Source organism: Cnephaeus nilssonii (genome assembly GCF_951640355.1).
Source record: "Cnephaeus nilssonii genome assembly, chromosome: 6".
Lineage (NCBI taxonomy): Eukaryota > Metazoa > Chordata > Mammalia > Chiroptera > Vespertilionidae > Cnephaeus > Cnephaeus nilssonii.
Window position 1 is genome coordinate 2,293,888 of NC_137077.1, and position 22,015 is coordinate 2,315,902.

Consider the following 22,015-nt stretch of genomic DNA (forward strand, 5'->3'; position numbering starts at 1 on the left):
CCAGGAGGAGCTGTGGGGGCAGGGCCTGGGGGAGGCGGCTGTAACCAGAGAGGCGGGAGGAACACGGTCTACAGACAAGCTGTTCTCTCCCAGCTGACTTTGGTAAAAGAAAAAATATTCCTCGTGCCATCTGTTCCCAGCGCGGCGCCGGTGCGGGCCGGGGCTCCCGCAGCCCGGCAGCCAGACCCAGTTTCAGGCCCGAGACAGCTGCCCCGGGTTATTTTGGGAAGCGGCCCAACTCCTGCGCCTCCGCCTTCGAGGCATTTCCCGTCACTCACCCCGAGCTGCACGCCCAGCCCAGCCCGCCAGCTCCGCCCGCCCCGGCCGGCCCGGCCACTGGGAGACCCGCTTCCAACTCCGCAGCCACGCCCGCTGGAGCCCGATTTCTGGGGCTGGAGGGGAGGGAGGCAGGGAGAGCCAGGTGGGCTCCCTGCACCCGCCTCCATCTCCTTTGTGGGAGCCACTCCTGCCCACCCCCAGGCCCCGGACCCCCCCCCCCCCCCGGCGTCCACCCTGTCCAGGGCCCATCCCTCCTCTGTTCTCTCCTCAAGGACGTCCCCCTCTTTTGAGGGACAGGTGCTGGGTGGCTGGGAGGAGGGCGTCTCAGGCAGGCTGACCGCGGTCAGCGTGGAGAGGCTGAGGTGGGTCCGCGGGAAGGTCAGAACCAGCAGTGCCAGGAGGACCCAGAGCCCCCGGCCCCTCCTGGGGACAGACTGGGAGACGCTGAGCCACCACCCGCCCACCACAAGGACGTCTTCCCTGTGACGGGCATGGCTCCCGATTTCAGCCACCGGGGTGGCCTGGGCCTCGGTGCCTCGGGCAATAACTGGGTGAACTTCCCCGAGGGGCTCGGGAACGTGGGTTTGGAGTCACGTGGGGCTCCTGCCGCTGGATGGTGATCCTGGGATGTCACCCTGGGCAGCGGCGGCTGAGGGAGGGCGGCCGGGGCCTCTGGCTGTCAGCCCTGACACCTCAGAGCCCTGCTGCCCTCAGAGCCAGACCTCAAACCGAGTGCAGGTCACGTGGCCGGGCTCTGGCTGCCCCGGGGCCGGGGGGGGGGGGGCTCCGAGGGGACAGGCGCACCTCCACAGCAGCCCTGTGGGGAGCGAGGCTGTGCCTGGGTCACCTCGTGTCTGTGCACATTGAACGCCCTCCCAGGACCCCGGCAGGCTCCCCAAACCCTCCCCGAAACACTCGTGTTAAAATGAACCGAGCGAGGCCAAAGGTTGGCTCAAAACGGATTCACATGTAGTGGGTTCACAGGTACTCAAGCAGATGGACACGGAGAGGCGGGGGTGGGGGGTGGGGGGTGGGGGCGGGCCTGGGCCAGGGAAGCGGCTGAGCAGCAGCTTGGGGCAGTGACGGTCAACTCGGGGGTCCCCGGGGCCCCCTGTCCGCGCTGTCCTTCAGCTTGTGCTTGCAGAAGAGGCTGTAGAGGACCCGCAGCGTGCTCTTGCTGTCCTTGTTCACGATGTCTGTGCCGGGGAGAGCAGGGCAGCCGGTCAGGCCCGGGCAGGGGGTGGCCGTCCCAGTGCCGGGGCCCAGGGCTCTCCTGGGACTTGGGGCTTCAGTGCTAACTCCCCAAACCCCGGGCAGGCATGCCGGGCAGCAGGGCACACTCAGCCCGAGTCCCAGGCAGGACCCACGGCACGGCCCTGCCCTCCTGCCACCCCGTCCTCCCCGGCACCCCTCTTCCGGTGCAGAAAGTCCTCAGGGTCTCACCTCTCCGGCTGCCCATCACCAGGGACTCCTCCCCCACCTCCTCTCCCCGGGACCCTCCCCCACGGGTGAAGCCACAGTGTCCCCCACAGAGCAAGCGGCTGGGGCGCACCTACAGGCCCTGCCCTTCCCCCCACCCCCCTCAACTCCCAGCCCCCGTGGCCGCCGCTCACCTTCCGGGCGGACAGGGTAGTCGAGCAGGCCTTCGTCCTTCAGCAGCTCCAGGGCCAGGGTGACGTTGTGCAGCTACAACGACAAGACCCCACAGACATTGGCAAACGAGGCCCCGGGCCCCCGTGGCAGGCCCACCCTCACCCACGATGTCCAACCGCGCACCAAGGAGGCCACCTCTAGTGGGAATGCAGCCACTGAGGAGAGCACCCCGCCCGCCAGTCAGGGAAGGCTTCCTGGCGGAGGCGACCCGGAGGTGAGGCCGCCAGGGGAGGGGACTGAGCCAGGGGTAGGAGCACCGGTCCCGCCTGGCCTCTTCTGAGGTAGCCCCGGGCCCTGTGGGTGGCAGATGCCCTCAGAACCAGCTGCATTTCATGGGCAAAGCACAGGCGAGGGAACCGAGGCTCCCAGTGGCCACGGGGATGATCTGAGCTCACAGACGTGAAGGGCTAGAACCAGGTCTGTCTCACTCTGACGCCCGCGCAAGGCAGGCTGGAGGGGGCAGGGCCGCCCGGCGCAGGCCCTCCGGGCCCTGACCCCGGCTGGGTCACTGGGTGACCTGGAGCAGGGGCGCAGGTCACTAGGTCCCAGGCCTCCCCTTGTTCACCTGCCGAGTGGGGTCCCCACCCCTCCCCCGTGTCTTGACAGGGGATACTGGGTGGGGAGCCCTGTCAGCCCCGGGCTCAGAGCAGACCCTGGGTCGGGGTCACCTCCCTTTCCACATCTAGTCTCTCCCTGGGCCTCAGGGACAGTCAGGTAGAGCCTACCCTTCCGTGTGGGCAGCAGAGAGAGGGGTGGGGTGAAGTGGGACAGCGAGCCCTAAAGCTGGCTGAACCCCCGGTTCCCTGGGACCCCCAGCAGGTCCTTCCTCCCATGGTCTCAGCCACCCCACGTCCACTGGGGGCTGGACATCCCAGACTGGTGGCCGGCCTTCCCAGCCCCGCCCACAGCGGGCATCACACCTGCCAGGCAGTTCCCATGGCAACCCAGCCAGGGCCTGGAGGCAGGGCTGGGCGGGAGGGAGTCCAGCCTCGCCCTCAGGCTGCCTCTGGTCACCTGGGAGGTCTGGGCAGGTCGAGTCTTGGGATCTAGGTTGGATGTCTGTGCGTCACCCCTCCAGGTCAAAGGGCACAGGTCAGACAAGTCACGGGGCCTGGCTGGGCTCAGTCCCTCATCTGGGCCGTGGGAAAGCCCACCTTCCCGCCTGCCGCTCCCAGGCTGCCGTGGGGTCCAAGGGGACGACGGACAGGAATGGAAGGCGCCCTGTGAGCTCTAAGGCCGCCCGCTGACTCCCGTATTGGGGCTCCTGCCAGGGCCGGAGACGGGACGTGTGGGAGGCTCCAAGGCCCCCGAGGAAGGCCTCTTCCCGAGGGAGTGAGGGTGTGGGTCACAGTCCTGGCCCCAGCGCACTAGGCAGAGTCGGGGGAGTGTCTTCTGCTAGCCCCCAAGGCCGCCTGCTGTGCCCTGGGGCCGGGCTGGCTCCTCCGGGCAGCTGGCTCCCTGGGGCTGCGAGGGGCGGGGGGGGGGGGGTGAGGGGGGGCAGCCCTGCCTTGGGACCTGGAAGGCGAGTGAGCAGGCCCTTCCCAGCGGGGACAGTGGACGTTGGAGCATCGGGTGGACAGAGTGGCTGAGCCGGCGCAGGTCCAGGATGCAAGAGAGAGGGGGAGCGGGGGGAGGGGGGGTCGGCGGCCCGCAGGGCTGTCCCCGCAGTCAGCCAAGAAGAAGAAACAAGAGCTGCCACAGGGCCCCCCACAGGGCCACACCCCGGGGGCTGGCCGGGCGTCTCGGAGGGAGCGGGTCCCAGCTCCACCACGTGTCCTGTCACTGTGTCCCCACGTCTTCTCCCCAGCCTGGAATATTCTGGAAAATGCGGGTTGAATGGACGCTGTTGTCCACATCCTCAGGAACACGATTCGCGGGCTGCACAGGTCACCGTGGGAGCAAGGAGCCCCGGCCTCTGATCCAGGGTAGAGATGAGGAGAGTCCGTGACTAAACCGCGTGGGGAATGTTGGTTGGACCCAGTGAGAAGGAACCCTTTGCTGCAGGACTGCTCAGCGCCCTGAGTGCGTCCTGGCGCATCGTGAACCTTAAGACCACGCATGTTTCCCGGGTTATTTGACCACAGGGTCCCTGAGACAGGGTTTTGGAAACCCTTCCTTCGCGCACTTATTTCTCAAATATCGACGGAGCATCTACCACGCACTGGCCACGCCCGGGCCGAGCAGCCCCACCCTGCCCCGTGGCCCAGGCTCGTGCCCCGAGGACGCTGCCGTGGACCCCATGGAAATGGCCCCTCAGCCAGGCCGCGCTGAGCCAGGAGCTGCCGCCCGGATGCCTCTCCACGCTCCGCCCAGGCATCCCGTTTCTTCCGCGCAGGTTGGCCACGGTGACGGTGAGAAGGTGGTTCCGCGGCGCCGAGGGGAGGTTGCGACCCGGGAGGGTGCGTTCAGACCCTCCGAGGGGCCATTGTTGAGTGTGGGCGGGGGGGGGGGGGGGGCGGGGGGGGGCGGTGCTGTCCCCGGTGCTGTGAGTCTGCAGGACGGATGGTCTCTCCCGCCTTCCCTCCCCACCTCTGCCCGCGAACGGCGATCTCCCGCAAATACCGCTGGCGAGGAAGGTCGGTCACTCTGCCAGGGTAGCAAGTCCCCGGGCCCCACCTCTGAAATGGCTGTGGTTCTGTCCTGGCTGCTGGGATCATCCTTGGAGTGGGGATCATCCCTGCTCCTGGGAGGGTGGAGACCACGCCCACGGAGGACAGAGACCACGCCCACTGGGGGCAGAGACCACGCCCACTGGGGCAGAGACCACGCCCACTGGAGGCAGGTGCAGAGGATGAGCAGGCCCAGATGTGAGGAGAGGGGCTGAGGAAGGGACCTGGAGAAAGGCCAGGTGGGGGGCCTGGAACGGGGCCAGGAATAAGGGTATGAGCCTCCCACCCCCAGGCAGGCCCAGGGCAGAGGGTTCTCGCCCCCCAGGGACACTCGGGGACATCAAAGGAGACAGGAACCTTCCGTCCTCCCAGAAGAGCCCCAGGAAGATCCGCTGGCATGGAGAGATAAGGGGGTGCCCTCCTGCTGGTTGGCGTGAGCGGGCCAGGGGGCCCTGTGTGACACAGATGAGCTGGCCGCCTGGGGTTGTGGGAGGTCACCAGCCCCCTGGTCCCCACAGGCCACACCTCCACGCCGCCTCCTGCCAGGTGTTCATTCATGAGGACTCGGCTGAGCCCCGGGCGGCGGGGACCAGGGCCACATGCCCCTCGGTGCTCCCCGCTCCTGATTCCCCAAACTCTTATTATCTGCATGACTGGGGGTCATTGGGGGTTTGTGAGCCCATTTTAGAGACAAGAAGCCTGAGGTGCAGGCAGTGAGTGGCAGGGAAGGCCAGAGCCCTCTGCCAGGTCCACGCTGACACGGGCCAGGCGACCAGTTGGGGTCATGAGGATGCTCGGTCTCCTCCCTGGGGTCACGAAGATGCCCTCGCTGGCAGGAGTTCCATGTGGGAAGGGCATTTCTGTCAGGGAACAGCCTGCACAGAGGCCCAGAGCTGGGGGACGGCCTGTGTGCCAGGAACTGCGAAGGCACATGTCATGGGGTCTGGGCAGCTGGGGGAGGCTGTGGAGCAGGGGTACGGAGCAGGGGCCACACGAGGCACCAAGGCTGTCAGCTGTTTTCTGAGGTTCCCCCCATCACTTCCCCCAGCAGCGTCATTCCCTCCATCTGCCCCCAGGCCAGGCCACAGACGCCCTGCCCGGACTGAGGCGGCCACCTCCCAGCCAGCCTGCCAGCCTCCGGGGCTCACGGGGGACTCCTGACGCCCACGGAGCGAAGCACGGACGCCGCCCGGAAGTCTCTGTGCTGTGTCCAGGTAGAGCCTCTGCTGGCACCATCCCCCTGGTGAGGGTCTGACTCTGCAGACTAAGCCCTAATCAACCTCACAGCCCCCTCTAGGCAATGTCTCTCCTGGTTTCTTCCGGTTCTACGGACCACTCTCTCCTTCCGATCCCCGACCCACCCACAAGGAATCCTGGAAGACTGTGCATCGCTGAGAACATGGGGGGGGGGGGCGTGGACTGGGGCTCCCAAAGCAGGAGCTGTGTTGGGCTGTCTTTCTGGCCCACACGGCACAGGGCTGTCACCAAGCAGGGCCTCAGGAATGAGGGGCCAGGTGCATGGTGGGCGGGTGGGTGGATGGGTGGATGGGCAGGTGGGTGGATGGGTGGGCTGGCAGATGAGTGGATGGATGGATGGATGGATGGATGGATGGATGGATGGATGGGCGGCTGGGTGGACGGGTGGATGGATGGATGGATGGATGGATGGATGGATGGATGGATGGGCGGCTGGGTGGATGGGCGGCTGGGTGGATGGGCGGCTGGGTGGATGGGTGGACGGGCAGATGAGTGAATGGATGGATGGATGGATGGATGGATGGATGGATGGATGGATGGATAGATGGGCAGCAGGTGAAGGGTTTAATTAATTGGGTGAATGAGTGAATGGGCAAGTCAACAGATAGGTGTGCGTGTGGGTGGGAGTGTGGGTGGATGAGAGGACACACGGGCAAACAAACATCCTCTCCACCCTTCACGTCACTGGAGGTGAGGAAGTAAAGACGGGCCGTGCCGATTGCACCGATCTGTCCACTCAGAGGCAGACCCTCAGAGAATGTCTCTGGAAACTCACCATCTCCGCAGGGGAGTTGGGCGTGAGGTAGAATTCCTTCAGGTGCAGGAAGAAGCCTTCCAGCTGTCCAATCAGCAGGAGTAAGATGACGCCATCTGCAAACTACAGAGGGGGGCACTGGGCACAGGGCCTGGGTGCTGGACACATGGCCTGGACTCTGGGCACAGGAAACATGGCCTGGCGCTGGGGGCACATGGCCTGGGCGCTGGGGCAAAGGGCCTGGGGGTCCCACTCTCCTTTCCCAGGCCGAGCGGCCCTACCGAGGCCACACAGCCTCCCTGGGCCTCAGCTTCCCTGTCTGAGAAATGGGGCCAGCCGGCGTCCCTGACCTTGAAGCATTGCTGTAAGCGCAGCCACAGCAGGTACGGAGCGGCTGTTGGTGCCGGCACCTCGTACGTGCTGAGCAGAAGGCGCTGTTCTACGTTTCCAGGGAAAGAGCCCCTTATCGTTTTTTAAGCCTCGCACTGGCCCAGGAGCTCCAGAAGCGCAGGAGCGAACAGAGTTAACAGTAAAATTATTCCCTCGGGAGAAGGCACAGAGCCGCACACGGCTCCCTCGGCGGCCGCCGCATTAATATTCCTGCCGGTTCCGCCTGTGTGCGCAGAGATAAAGCCGCCGTCCTGGCACCAGCGTGTCATATGCTAATGCAGCCCGATCCAGCTCTTCAAAGAGACAAAACACACGTCTGGATCTCGGAGGAAAACGAAGACCTCCAGGGAAATGCCTTGCATGGGGCCTCTCTGCAGTGCCTGGCGCGGCCTGCACTCCTTTCTGCTGGTATACCCTGGTGGTACCACCAGACACAGGCCTTCAGAGCCCCTCTGCCCACCCGCCTCTAACCGGCCTCGCCCGTGCCGCCACTCTCCGGACACCGCCGCTGTCCCAGGGGGGAGAGATGGAGCCGGGGGGATGCGAACCCCAGAAACCACCTACCTGGGTGTCCAGGTCTTGCACGGACAGGCCCAGGCGCTCCACCTTCTGGTTGACGAAGGTCACGATGGCCTACCCAGGGAAGAGCGAGGACCCAGCCAGGGCTCAGGGCGCCACCTTCCCCCTCAGGGGACAGGAAGCCCCCTCGACCCCACAGCACCCGGTGCACAGCAGGTGTGGACCAGGGCCCCGTTTCTTCCCCGTTGTCCCCCAGGCAGGTCCAGTGGATGGATGGGCGGCTGGGTGGATGGGTGGATGGATGGATGGATGGATGAAGGATGGGCGGGTGGGTGAATGGGTGGGTGGATGGATGGCTGGGTGGGTGGATGGGTGGGTGGATGGATGGATGGATGGATGGATGGATGGGTGGGTGGATGGATGGATGGATGGGTGGATGGATGGATGGGTGGATGGATGGGTGGGTGGATGGATGGGTGGGTGGATGGATGGATGGATGGATGGATGAGTGGATGGATGGATGGATGGATGGATGGATGGATGGATGGATGGATGGATAGGTGGATGGGTGGATGGATGGATGGATGGGTGGGTGGGTGGATGGATGGGTGGATGGATGGATGGGTGGATGGATGGATGGGTGTATGCATGGGTGGGTGGATGGATGGATGGGTGGATGGATGGATGGGTGGATGGATGGATGGGTGTATGCATGGGTGGATGGATGGGTGGATGGATGGATGGATGGATGGATGGATGGATGGGTGGATGGATGGATGGGTGGATGGATGGATGGGTGGATGGATGGATGGGTGTATGCATGGGTGGATGGATGGATGGGTGGATGGATGGATGGGTGTATGCATGGGTGGATGGATGGGTGGATGGATGGATGGATGAGTGAATGGATGGGTGGGTGGATGGATGGATGGATGGATGGATGGATGGATGGATGGATGGATAGGTGGGTGGGTGGATGGGTGGATGGATGGATGGGTGGCTGGGTGGATGGCTGGGTGGATGGCTGGGTGGATGGGTGGGTGGATGGGTGGGTGGATGGGCGGGTGGTGGATGTAAACTCCGTTTACAGACTTGGGGCCCGACCATCCCTTACCCTGTGGCACTTGGAGCCCCACCCCCCACGCTCCACAGGAAGCCATGGCCCAGGCGGGTGGGGGCGGGTGGGGGCGGGGCCAGAGCTGCGGGGACTGGGGTCTCTCACCTCCTTCACGGCGCCCACCTTCTCGGGAGCCAGCCTGAATAGTTCATCGAAGACGTCCTCTGCAGATAGACCATAAACTGCTGGTTACAGGCTGTGACCTCTGAGCCAGACAGGGGCTTTCTCCCACCCGTTCCTCGTCGTCACCAGGCCGGGGAGCTGGCGTTTTAGCTCAAGCTCCTGGAATTTAAAATCGGGCCTGGGTCCCAGCCACTGCCTCCCTGGCTGAGTGGCTCAGGGGGGGTGGCCACCCCTCTCTGTGCCTTCATTTCTGCACCTGCAAAGTATGGCTGATCATACCTACCAGCTAGGGTCATTGCGAAGATCAAATTTGGTAGCAAAGATCGAATCTGGCGTGGTGACTGGGCCGCCATGAACTTCAGTAAACGTCCCTCCCTCTGCCCCACCCCCCCATCCCTTCCTCTGGAAACTTGCCCCGTCTCCTCCAGTTCCCTGCTCCACCCACAGGCCCACGGAGCTGCTGTAGGTAGCTGAGCAGGGGCCAGCCCCGGACTGACACGGGCCCCCAGGTCCCTTCACGGGCCTTGATGGATTGGCAGAATGAGGGCGTCGAGCTCTCCTCGAGGCCTGAGCCTGCAGCGTGCACACGGCCGGCGGAGGCAGCTGAGCCACGCCCACGGGGTCTGGGGACAGAGCATCCTGGCAGCTCGGGCTCCTGGTCCAGCCTCAGACACCCGGTCCTCAGACTGACGCCCTTTGTCCACAGCCTGCATTCTCACTCTCGGCAGCTAACACACTCCCCAGGGAGACGGGTCCTGGACTCTGAATACACAGACTGAGCGGAAGAAGTGACCTTCGGATTCTGCCACTCAGCCGCTGTGTGACCCCAGGCAAGTCACTTGGCCTCTCTGTGCCTGTTGTTCCTCCGTTAGTGAGGGGAAGAGCTGCACCAGATAGCTCGTGCACACGGAAAAGCCCCATAAGCCAAGAACCACAGTGCAGACACAGGGGTCCCCACCGGACCTTCCGGCCAGCGGCCAGGGAAGTGTCCCCGGAGGAGCCAGGAACAGAGGCAGACAAGGCCAGCGCAGCACGAATGTGCCAGAAACGGTGTGAGGAGGCTCTGCCCCTTACCGTGTGACCATCTTCATGCTGCCCCCTAACAAACACTGCTCCCTGGGCAACCCCGGTGTCCTCATGCCGCCCCCCACATACACACACTCACTCTCATCCGGCCTGGCACCTCCCTCTCCTTCCTGCCCCCAGGCAGCCCTCCTCCGCCCTGTTCCTAGAAGCCCCTGGCCGGTCATTATTTCTATCTCCAGGCGAGGTGCCCCTTGGCGAAGCCCCTGCCCATATAGCCCTGTGTCCTGTACGGTGGGAAAAATGTTAGGGTGGTGGGTGGATGGATGGATGGGTAGATGATGGATAGATGGATGATAGATGGATGGGTGGATGGATGGATGGATTGGTGGGTGGATGGATGATGGGCGGATAGAGATGGATGGTGAATGAATGGATTGGTGTATGGGTGGATGGATGGATTGGTAGACAGATGGGTGGGTAAGTGAATGGATGAATAGATGAACAGCTGGCCAGTCCAGTTGCCTGAGGAATGAATGAGTGAGTTAGTGAATGAATGAATGAATGAATGAATGAAGGAATGAATGGCTGGGTCAGTCAGTCGACTGGTGAGGAGCTCTGTACAAAAGCAGCAGCCACAATCACTATTAAGCACCCACTATGTGCTGAGCACATTTACAGATCCTCTTTGAACCCTCATCACCAGCCTAAGAGGTGTGTGCCGTTATTAATCCCATTTTACAGATGGGGAAACGGAGGCACCGGTGGGTTGAGAGACTTTCCCAAACTCATATGACTAATAAATGGGAGATTTTGTGTGTGGGCCCAGGACACCTGGCTCCAGAGCCCACACACCTCACAGCTCCACCCTCACCACCAATGGGACGAAACCTCTGTCCACCCATATGAGCCACAGCATGAGAAGGAACAGCAGGTCCAGGCGAGGACAGACAGAAGGAGGGACAAACGGCCAGAAGAAAGCTCGAGGTGCACATGCAGGCCCCCAAGGGAGCGGGCACCAGAGCCGGCCCTCCGTGGCTGTGTGCCCGCTGTCACACGCACGCGGTAGGAGCGGACTCCCTCACGGTCTGACAGTACTCACTTGCAGCTTGGTCCTTGTCTGCGCTAAGGGGGGATGGTAGGGGAGAAAAATGCAAAGAAATGGTTAAAAACCTGAGACCCACAGTTTTTACTACGACGAGGCTTGGCCCTGGCAAGGTTACAAAGAAGCCGGCGTCTCTCATCCCTGGCAGCTTCCTAAGGGGCAGGGGTCTTGTTGTTTTGGGGTCGCTTTTTCAGTTCAGGGGAGGGAAGTATATTAAACAGACAATAAAATGCGCCAATCCTCAGTGTATAGCTTACATATTTTTACGTACTTGTGCAATCCCCACCCTCATCAGGGTATGGAACCGTCCTAGCACCCACAGTGTGCCTTCCCGCCTCCCACGCCCGCCCCCACAGATGGGACCCTGCTTTGGTTTCTCCTGCCCGTCCCTGACTTTTGCCCGTTCTAGAAGTTCGTGTGAATGAGATCACACAGTAGGCCCACTTCTGGCTTCTTTCCCTCTATTTTTACTGTTTTGAATGTGTTTTGATTTGTTTTTATCACTTTCTTGTTAAGTTTTCCACCCGCCCCTGTCCCCTAGAAGCAAGGCTCTGGGCCCAAAGTAGGCCACGCTCTGGGGAGCCAGGGGGCCCCTCTGCAGGGAGCCGGGGTCGGGAGTCGGGGCAGCTGGAGCAGAGAGCCAGCTCTCAGCATAAAGGCCGTGGGGTCCAGGACACAGCTGGGAGCCAGAGGTGGCCCTGGCCGCGGTGTCTGAACTCACGGGGGCGGAGAGGGGCGGTTTTAGGGTCGCAAGGGTGAAGGAATGTGGTGTCATGGGCTCCAACGGCACCTTCCTACTCAAGGTCCCCAAATCCTTCTACCCTGGAGCTCAGGCCTGGCTGGGGCAGCTCGGGGCAGCTCACGGGAGGTGGCTCGGCCTCACTGAGTCTTGGGGACAAGGCTCCCTGCAGAGGTGTCCTGGGAAGGTTAAAGGGCCTCGGCCTCACTCCGCTCACAGGCTTGGGGCCCGGCCACCCCTTACCCTGCGGCGCTTGGAGCCCACCCCCCACGCTCCACAGGAAACAGGAGCCACAGACTGGAGGGGCCTCAGGATCGGGGAGCACAGGGGTGGAGGAAGGTCGCCTCACACGCATCATCTACGACCCTCAGCACAGCCCCAACAGGGAGGAGCGCACCCCCACTTTTCAGAGGAGCAAGAGGCTCAGAGAGGGGAGGTGACTTGCCCAGGGTCCCACAGCTCACGCGGCAGAGCCAGGGTGAAGGCCGGGTGGAGCTGACCGCCACGCCTCTGACCCGAAGAGGACTGACCGCTCTCAGCCGGGCTTTGTAGGGGCCATGGCCAGGCGCCCTGCGCAGAGCGGGCCTCCAGCAGACGTTAATGGGAAGAGAGAGCCGAGGACGCTTCTGCAAGCAGCCGCCTCTCAGACCCACCCAGAGAGCCCCCCAGGACTGGCCTCTCAGACCCACCCAGAGAGCCCCCCAGGACTGGCTCTCAGACCCACCCGGAGAGCCCCCCAGGACTGGCCTCTCAGACCCACCCAGAGAGCCCCCCAGGACTGGCTCTCAGACCCACCAGAGAGCCCCCCAGGACTGGCCTCTCAGACCCACCCAGAGAGCCCCCCAGGAATGGCCTCTCAGACCCACCCAGAGAGCCCCCCAGGAATGGCCTCTCAGACCCACCCAGAGAGCCCCCCAGGACTGGCGGCGCCCTGCCTCTAGGAGGGCAGAGCTCGCTGGGCCTCCGGCTCGCCGGACAGACAACAGACCGACAGCCGGCTGAGCTGGACGCTCAGGACAGAGCTCTCGCCCCGCGTGCAGAAGGCGCTCCATAAGTGCTGGTGGTACGAGTGAGCGCCTGGTGCCCTTGCCTCCCTGCACCCGGAGGCCCGCGGGCTCTGCCATCGATGTCAGGGTCACTCGGCGGCAGCACCTCCCTGCCCCGTGGTGGCTTCCCAGGAGGGCTTGGGCCCCAGGGTCCTCCTGGCCCGTGGCTGTGGGTGACCTCGTGGCTGTGGGTGACCTCGTGGCTGAGGGCCAGGTTACAAAGCTCTGCCTGCTTGCTGGTGGCAGAGGGTGAAGGGAGCTGGAGGAGGCGGGCATGTCTGGGAAGGCCAGCAAGACCGAGGGGCCCCTGGGGTCCCCACAGGCCTGAGGAGACAGGCAGAGTGTGAGGGCCCCTCCAATCCCACCCAATCCCACCCAACCCCGGCCCGGCCCTGCTCCTCCCTCACCTGCTCCCGGTGAGCTGCTCCACTGACTTGTCCGACTTCAGGCCGCTCTTGGTGCTCTGAGAACGAGAGGGAGGGGTGCGTCACCCGGCGGACGCAGGGGCCCAGGCCGGGGGCTCGGTCTAGAGGCCAAAGCAGCCCCGCGGAGCCCCAGGCCCCCTCAGGGTGGCCTCCTGGCCTCCTCACTTGGTCCCTAATGGTCCTTCCCATAAGCCTGAGACCCACGAGGACTAGGACCGAGTCGGCCTCGTTCCCCAGGAACCCCAGAGCCTCACCAGTGCCTGGCTCACAGAGGTCAGTAACGAATGAATGGTGAGTGGATGGATGGATGACTGGATGGATGGATGGATGAATGGATGGGTGATGGATGGATGGATGGATGACTGGATGGATGGACGGATGGATGGGTGGATGGGTGGATGGGTGGATGGGTGGATGGGTGATGGATGGATGGATAGATGAATGGATGGATGGATGGGTGGATGGGTGAATGGGTGGATAGGTGGATGGGTGGATGGGTGATGGATGGATGGATGGGTGGATGGATGGATAGATGAATGGATGGATGGATGGGTGGATGGGTGATGGATGGATGGATGGATAGATGAATGGATAGATGGATGGATGGGTGGATGGGTGATAGATGGATGGATGAATGGATAGGTCGATGGATGGATGGGTGGATGGGTCGATGGATGGATGGGTGGGTGGATAAGTGAATGAGTGAGGAAATGGAGTCCCTCTGATTTATATAAGAAGTATAAACAAAAGCCATGGAACTGCTCAGGGGATAATTTTAATTAATGGTTTTGAGAAAGTAAGAGAAAGTCACCTGAGTTAGGCTGGGCGAGGCCTACTCTGTTGGGTCAAGTTAAAGGTGAGTCCCAGGATGGGACGCCCACTCCTCACGGGTACCCAGAGGCTCAGGTATAAGGAACAGCAGTCAGGGCCCCCACTGTGGTGCTGAGTCTGAGAGAGTACCCCTTGGGGTGGAAAAAACCCGGGCATCGTCCTAGCCATCGGCTAGGGAGTGAGAGACAGCACCCAGGACAGAGGTGTGACTCCGTGGTGGGACATGGCTGCCCTCAGCAGGACCTTATAACACCCAGGCAGGGCCCAACCTCCGGGTGGCCTCGCTGGGTCCCTGCTGCTCTGCTGGACTCTCGGCCTCTCCCACCCACAGCTCGAGCCCCGCCCCCACCGCTGTCCCGGCTGGATCTCCCATTTCTCCCGGATCCCCAGAGCACACTGGGCTCGGCCCCGCCCCCTGCAGCATCCAACAATCCAGGGCATGAACGTGGACCCAGGACGCTCGCCCCGTGCGATGGAGCCCAGGCCCAGCCTCACCTCCATGGTGATCACCTCCACCTGCACGTTGGGCGGGAGGGGCAGGCCGGGCTGGAAGCGCTGGGCCAGAGCCAGGAGGAGGTGCAAGGTGGCCAGCAGGTCCTTGTTAAAGATGGCTGGGGGGAGGGACACAGGTCAGCGCTGGGCCACAATGCCGGGGCCCCGTGGGGTCTCCTTATCCTCACAACAACCCCCTGTCGACCCCCGAGACTGTGTCCACCCTGGGAAGCAGAGGCCTGGAGATCTGCATTCAGATCTAAGAACAGTCACACTCGGCCTCAGGCATTCCGCCTCTGCGAACACAGCCCAGGGCACCGCCCGCCGGGGGGCCGGGGTTACACACGGATGTTCTCTGCTGCGCTGTCTGCACCTGAAACCAGCCACGTGGTCTGTCCTGGCGTAGGACACTGGTTGGACAAATCGTTAGGTTTAAGCTGAATGTGGCTTCCGTCGGGGCCAACATCAACATTATAAACACCAGCTGCTGAGCGTGAGGCAGGAAGCAAAGCGGTGAAGGCAGTGGCGTGCGGCCCGACACAAAGCGGGTTTGCAAACGGTGACATCATTGCCGCCCAACCTCGCTATTTCCTTTCAGCCTCAGTTTTCTCATCTGGGAAGTGGGGAGAATGTAGAGCTTGGAATGGCAGGACATTCATAGCAAGCTGTGACTGAGGAGGGCAGACTGGGTGCTTTGCAGGCGCCGCGGATACAATAGAAATAAGCTCATAGGATGGGCTGCGTGCCCCCCGCAGGACAGATGGGTGCGTCAGGCACTGGACCTGTCCGCAGTGGCTGCGTTGTGCCAGGCTGTGAGTACCGTCCTCTGCCGGGTTTCCCTGCAGCGGCACCTCGGGGACGCGAGTGCCCAGGGCTGTTTGCTCCTCAGCTGACCGCGCCTTGGGGCCCACTTTGCACCTGCCTGAGGCTTCTGCCTCCTTCCAAGCCCCAGGTTGTGCCCAGACCTGAGGCGACCGAGCCACGCCCGGCGGCTGCGAGAAGCCGTCCCCATGCAAAGGGACCAGGCTCCGGGCCGCCCCGGACACCAGCCCGGCGGACCCGCGTACCGTCCACGCTCCACTTGGGCTGCTCCGCCTGCAGGCAGCGGTTGGTGGCCTCCAGGACCGCCTCGAGCTTGCGCCTCTGGTTCATCGCAGTCAAGGCGATCTCCTCCACCTCCAGCTTGGTCCCCGCCAGCCTCTCTGAGTTTGGGAGCGGGCAGGGGAGGGCAGGGGAGGGGGGAGGAAGGAGAGGGTGGCAGGAGGCTGTGAGGCTGAGCAAGCCCCGCCCCTCACCAGGACCCCGCTGTGCCCACCCCTGCCCCACCCCCACTCTCTGTGAGCATTTGTGCAGGGCCGTGTGGCCAGCGGTTAAAGCCCCCTCCCCTGCTTTCTTCACTGTGAGACCTCGGACAAGTTACCAGGCCTGCAGCCCTCAGTGTGCTCGTCTGTGCAATGGGACAGGAGCAGCACGGAGCTGTTCGGGGGCCTGGCCACGCCTGCTCCACGGTCCGTGCTCAGGAAGCCGCGGGGAGGCTGGGGATGTGCTAGAGCCTTTGAAAGGTGCTGCGCCGGCCCCAGGCTGACCCAGGACCAGATCGGACCCGCCCGCCCCGCAGGGCTCCCAGCTTGGTGCAGAGACAGACCTCAGACCAGGCCGAGCTCCCACCAGCAGAGGGAGAGGGGGGTGGGGAAGGCCGAGGGCCCGGAGGCAGCCCTGAGGGGGTTTTCTGGGCTGAGAAAGGAGCACGGGTGGGCGGGCGGGCGGGGAACAGCACCCTCCACGGCCTGCTTCCCTCAGCAGCAGGAGCCCCGGCGGGCCGTCAGTGGGTTTGCTATCCCCCGTGGCCCACTCACAGCAAGCGCTCCATACATGTTCGCGAGGCAGGTGCAGGTGGGAGAGTCCCAGGCTTAGCAGAGTTCAGCCGGGTGGGAGGGTAAGGACGGGTGAGGAGCCCACCTGCAGGGGGCAGGTTGGGGGGCAGCCACTTACGGAGAAGGTGGTGCAGGATGAGCCCGTCGAACATGTCCTCCTCCAGGCTCCGGACCACGATGTGCTCGGGGAGGAGCTCGGCGTTGATCCACTCCATCAGCACCTGCCGGGCCCAGAGGACGGCTGACCCAGGCCACGTCTCACCCGGCCCCTCACCTGGCTCAGTGCGGCCCCTCATCCCGGAGTGTCCCTCCCACCTGCCAACTCCCACCCATCCTTCAAAGCCAGGTCAAACATCACCTCCTCCAGGAAGCCCTCCCTGATCTCCCAGACTGAGCTAGGGGCCTGGTCTCAGCTCCCGAAAACCCTCTGCCTCTCTCCACCACAGACCCGGGCCCTGGGAGGCTGTGGTGTGTCCAGGGTAAGGGGCTGCTGGTGTCCCGTCCCAAACCCTAAACTTGACCAAGTGCTGCATAAAGCCTGCCCCTCTGCAGCTCTGCCTGTGCTCCAGGGCCAGATGCAGCAGAGAATTACTGCCCGGTCTCTTTAAGGGAGCAGCCCCGAGCTAACCGGGACTGGTGTATGAACCTGGCTTTCCCGGAGGGACCATGCGGGGCCCTCTGTGTCCCAGGGCCCGACAGTGGGAGAGGTGGGTGGAGGGAGCGAGAACGGAGGGAGGGGGGGAGGGGGGAAGCGGGGCCACAGTCTCTGGGAGCGGAAGGTGGTGCAGCCAGGAAGCCCCTTGGAGGAGGCGGGAGAAAGGCCACGTGGAGACCAGGGGGAGGTGGAGGCCTGAGCCTGTGCCCGCTGGTCCTGCAGCCAAGGACAGGCTGTGGACAGGAGACACCCCTGTCCCACCCCCTCACAGCGGCCGTGGCCTGGGCCGCCCAGGGCGTGCCGGAGCACACGCTTCGGGCTGAGGCCCGGGTCAGACCCCGGCCCTGTCACCGCCAGTCCCGCGCCCCCGACAGGCCAGGTCATCTCTCCATGAGCACTGCTGTCCCCTCCCTGGGGTGCAGGGAGCAGCAGGTCCCTCTCAATCTGTTGTGAGGCTTGCTGGGAGCGTGTTAGAAAGGTATACAGTCAGTGCTCAATCAATGCTCCTTCCTGCAGCCACGCAGCAGGTGCCCGGGGCCTATGGAGTCGCCACCTGGTAGCCTGAGGTCAGGGAGGTGGAAGGCTGCCTCCGGAGAAGTCAGGGTGGGAGAAGCCGCCTCACCTTCTGCAGCTCTGCGAATTTGGGGTTCTCCCGGGACGCGGGGGGCAGGAATTTCTTCTTTTCCCCTGGAAGCAGAGGCGAGCATGACACGCGTCTGGGGACGCGGCGGGGCCCTGGTCCCCTGGAGAGCTGTCACCTTGGCCGCAAGGGGGATTCGGTCTCGCTGCTTCACACACACACCCGCACACACATGCACACACACAAACACTAATGTACTCACACACAGTCACCCCCCCACACACACAGATGCACGGGCACATACACAGTCACACACACAGACACACTTGCACATACACACAGACACACATTCTCAGATGCATAGGCACCTACAGACACACAGATACACACAGCCACATGCATCGACACACACTTGCACACATATGCACACACACAGACACACATTCTCAGGTGCACAGGCATATGCACTCACACATATAGATACACACACTTGCACACACAGATACACAGACACATACCTGCACACACAGACACATATGTATACCAGCTACACACACACAGGAAGAGACGCCCCCTGAGCACCAAACACCCCAAGTGGCGGGTTTTCACACAAGCCCGGTCCCCCACCGCTTCCTTTGCCGGCTGTTTCCCCGCCCCCCGCCCCCCGCCGAAGCTCTCCCCAGAGTGGCCTGGGAGCGCCGGCCCGTTCCCAGGCTCGGCCGTGCTGACGTTTCGGGAGCACGCACAATGACTGCTTGTCTCTGAGGCGTACATGTACCGGGCTGCCCGTCTCCTCTGACGTCTGCCGGTCTCCCTGGTGTGGACACGGGCCACCTGCTCACTCTCTGAGCCCCGGACCCTGGTCCGCAGCTTCCCACGTTCTAGACTCACGGGACGTACAGAGTGTCAGGGCTGCAGGGACCCCAGAGGTCAGCTAGCCTAATGGACACGGGGAAACTGAGTCACCAGGCGGGGACGGCCTCACCCACATCAACCAAGTGCCTCTCCTGAGCCTTCACGTGCCCCGGCCAAGACGTCCCCAGATGCTCTGAAGCCCCGCGAGTACCTTCCAGCCCGTGTCTCCTGAGGACGGGACTGCCCCTGTGCGGGCGCCGGGCGGGTCTCAGCAGACACCGGATGGCGGCCAGCGAGAGAGCGACCGATGGATGGCTGTGGTGACGCAGTCCCGGTCCCTCCATCCCGGTCCCTCCATCCCAGTCCCTCCAGGCCACCTGGTCCCTCCATCCTGGTCCCTCCATCCAGTCCCTCCATCCCGGTCCCGGTCACTCGCCCAGGGGCTCCGGGTCCCCACGCGTGTTTAAAGGCTGGGCTCACAGGGCGTAGGTAAAGCCAGATTCTGCTCTCTCCCGTTACCATGTCACCTGTTTCTCTGTCGTTATAATGGTGCTTATATGACACGAGTTCCAGGGAGCCCGCGCGCGCCCTGGCCTGGGGACTCCGGGGGCCTCTCGGGGTGTTTTCGGTCACAGGGAGACGTCAGGGCAGTGACATCAAGGCCACAAACCCCCCACATTCAGAACACAGACATGCTGATGGGGCCCACACTCGCCGAGTGGCTCCTAGCCTACCCCCCACCCCCACCCTCGCCCTAAAGAGACCCAGCCCCACCCCCACCCCCCGCTCCTCCCGAGATGTCAGATCTGCGCAGACTCCGCCTGGACCGCCTGATGGGTGTGCAGCCTGAGTCCTGAGCCGCCCTCCTCGGGCTCAGCTTCCTCACGGGGTTCCCCTCCGTGTCCCCACGTACACAGAGGAGGTAAGAGCACCTCCCCTCAGAGCCACGAAGGAGATGCTGTACACAGAGGTGCTTAGCACAGCACAGCACACAGTAGGCACGCGTGGCAAGTAGCACCCTCCTCCTCACCGTCACCACTAACCCGGGGACGTGTGGCTGTGAGGGGCGGGGGGGGGGGGGGGGCTACGGAAGGTTCCAGAAGCGGGCGGGGTGTCGGGCACAAAGCCGAGCAGAACGGTGCCCAGTGACAAGCTGTACGAAGGCATGTTCCCAGGCGCAGCCCGTTTGGGATGCAGACCCCACGTCACCCCCACCCCCACCCCCACCCCGCCCGGACCCCCAGCCCGCCAGGTCCCGGCACCTTGTGGGAGCTCCTCCTCCGCCGGCCGGCCCGCCTGCCCGGGCGCCTGCAGCAGGTTGTAGAGGGACTCGGGATCCATCCTCCCGCCGGCCCTGGGGGCAGGGGACAGGGCGTCACCGTCCACAAGGCCCAACCCTCTGTGTCCCTTCTCCCAGCTGGGAGGTGCGGGACAGGGTGGGGGCGGCTCCGGGTGGGTGAGCCATTGCTGTCTAGGCAGCGGGCAGGGCCCTGACAGAGGCCGCACACAGCGCTCTCGGATGCTGGGTGGAGCCGGGCACAGGGCCGGGGGCACAGGGTGAGGGCACGGGGCCGGGGGCACAGGGTGAGGGCACAGAACCGGGGGCACGGGGCTGAGGGCACAGGGTGAGGGCACAGGGCGAGGGCACCGCCTGCGCACAGGCTCCACAGGGAACGGCCATCTTCAGTCGGGCACAGAGTGGCCAGCCCACCAGGTTCCTGTAGCACAGGAAGCCCCCCACACATACCCCACCCCCACTGCACCCAGGACAGGAAGGAAGCCCCCCACACACACCCCACCCCCACTGCACCCCACAGTCAGGACAAGGGGCTGGCCACTCCTCAGACTCCTCCCATCCAAAACCCTGAGCTCAAGGGGAATCGGGGCCCGTGGGGCTGTGGGGTGAGCACGATGGGTGTTATCTACACGCCCTGAGCTCCTGTGGGGGGATGGGGGTGGGGGGGTCCTGAGCCTGTCAGCTGGGCACAGAGCACCTCCAGCCTTTGAGTGCGGGCACCGGAGCTGGGGGGCCACTGTCCCCTGGACTGGTCCCCACTCCCTGGGGCTTGGCTCCCTGGCCCTGCCTGGCCCCCACTCCTGAGCAGGGCTCTCTGCAGGGGGCTGTCTCCGGGTGGTTTGGGGGCCTCACACTCCTCAGCATGGGAAAGGCCGGCACCCACAGCGTGTACAGGAACTCGTTGTGGGGGGACCCAGCTCGCCCCCCCCCCCCCCCCCCTGCGACGAACCAGGCCTCCTTCCTGTTCCCCTGGCGACTTCCTCTCCTGCTCGCGGGCAGCCGTGCCTCCGCGTTCCTCTCTGCAGCCCCTGCCCCCCCCCCCCCCCCCGCCGCGGTGCCAGCCCTAACGGACGCCTGGGCCCGGGTGTCCGCAGCATAAACCCTCTGGGCTCAGTCCAGCCCCGTGCAGAGGCCTCCACGGGCCGGAGCCCCTCTTCACACTGGCAGCCAGCCTGGGCACGCAGGCCCGTCCTGCCCTGAAGTGGGGGAGGGGGGAGGGGGGCCCAGCCGCCGGGCTCCCTGAGTCCCCGAGCCTCCTCCTGGACACTGGGGTTCAGTGAAGGCTGTGTCCAGAGAAGAGGACGGGGCCTGGCCTGGGCGTCACGAAGCCTCGGTTCCCGGCCGGCTCCTCCTCACTCTGGCTGTGTGACTTCGGGCCGACCCCCTGCCCTCTCTGGTCCTGTCGCTTCTTAACACAGAGGGCTGGACTTCGCGCTGGCCAAGGCACTGAGTGGACACGGATCCGGGAGCCGCCTCGAGCCATCAGCAGCCCCGGGCAGGCCCTTCTCAGCCCCAGGCCTCAGTTCCTCCCTCTGACGACTGGGGGTGGCCTTTCTGCGTCGGATGAAGCTCAGGAGAGATGACGCGGAGCCGGAATCTGCTCACCTGGCTCCACAGAGGCAGGCCGGGCCCCTCTGCCTGCCCGGGCCTCGGGGCAGCAGCGGCCGCCTCTCAGCACGGGGACGGGGGCAGGAGCTCCAGGGCCACTGGCCCAGCCCCCTCAGCTCAGACTGCGCCCTCTGCCCTCAGAGCCCTCCCCGTCTGAGCTTGGCCTCGCAAGCCTGCGGACGGACAGACAGACAGACAGACGGAGGCCCCAGCCGCCCAGGCCTCCCTCCGGCGGGGCTGCCGGGACTCACCTGGCTGCTTCCTCCACGTGAGGAAAGGAGGGTCACGGAGCTCCAATGGTGGCCCTGTCTCACCCAGAAGCTAGTTCCGGTTCCCCGGTCAGAGGGGCTGCGGGCCCCGGAGGCAGGCGCCCGCCCTGACTTCCTCCGCGGGGGGCCGGCCGGACCGGGGTGCCTGCAGGCTGCTCCCCCCGCCTCGGAGGCCGGAGGCTGCCAGGAGATGCCACCAGTCCCACCAGAAAGCTCTGCCCCGGCCCCGACCGGCCACACCTCCCGGCCCCGATGCCTCGCAGGCAACTCGAGTTTAAGGTTTCGACTTCCTCTCCCTCCCCGCCCACTGCACCAACCCGGCCAGTTCCTCCCCGGGTTTCTAGTCTCCACACGGCAGCACCGGCCACCGGCCACCGAGGCCACAGGGGCACGTCGGCTTCCCCCAGACTCCCACCCCACCGGCCAGGCCCCCTCCCTCTCGCCTGGACCACACAGAGACTCCTGCTGACCCCCACCCTGGCGGCCGGCTTCTCCCAACTCCAGCCCGCCCCTGG

The 22,015-nt window shown here is 64.4% G+C and overlaps 1 protein-coding gene across 2 annotated transcripts; it reads right to left on the reverse strand.

The window, feature by feature from the left end:
• Nucleotides 1-1,257: 1,257 nt before the first annotated feature.
• On the reverse strand, nucleotides 1,258-21,779 carry PARVG (parvin gamma). 2 transcript variants are annotated; one of them, XM_079775994.1, is made up of 13 exons: nucleotides 21,483-21,779; nucleotides 19,589-19,680; nucleotides 17,514-17,578; nucleotides 16,355-16,457; nucleotides 15,430-15,564; nucleotides 14,366-14,481; nucleotides 13,022-13,077; nucleotides 10,827-10,849; nucleotides 8,684-8,742; nucleotides 7,507-7,575; nucleotides 6,574-6,675; nucleotides 1,893-1,965; nucleotides 1,258-1,475 (listed from the first exon to the last, which is right to left on the reverse strand). In XM_079775994.1, exons 2-13 carry the CDS (start codon nucleotides 19,665-19,667, stop codon nucleotides 1,366-1,368), a joined length of 990 nt encoding a protein of 329 aa, XP_079632120.1. In that variant the 5' UTR covers nucleotides 19,668-19,680; nucleotides 21,483-21,779; the 3' UTR covers nucleotides 1,258-1,365. The 2 variants fall into 2 exon arrangements, with proteins under 2 accessions (XP_079632120.1, XP_079632121.1); XM_079775995.1 differs by lacking the exon at nucleotides 19,589-19,680.
• Nucleotides 21,780-22,015: the final 236 nt, after the last annotated feature.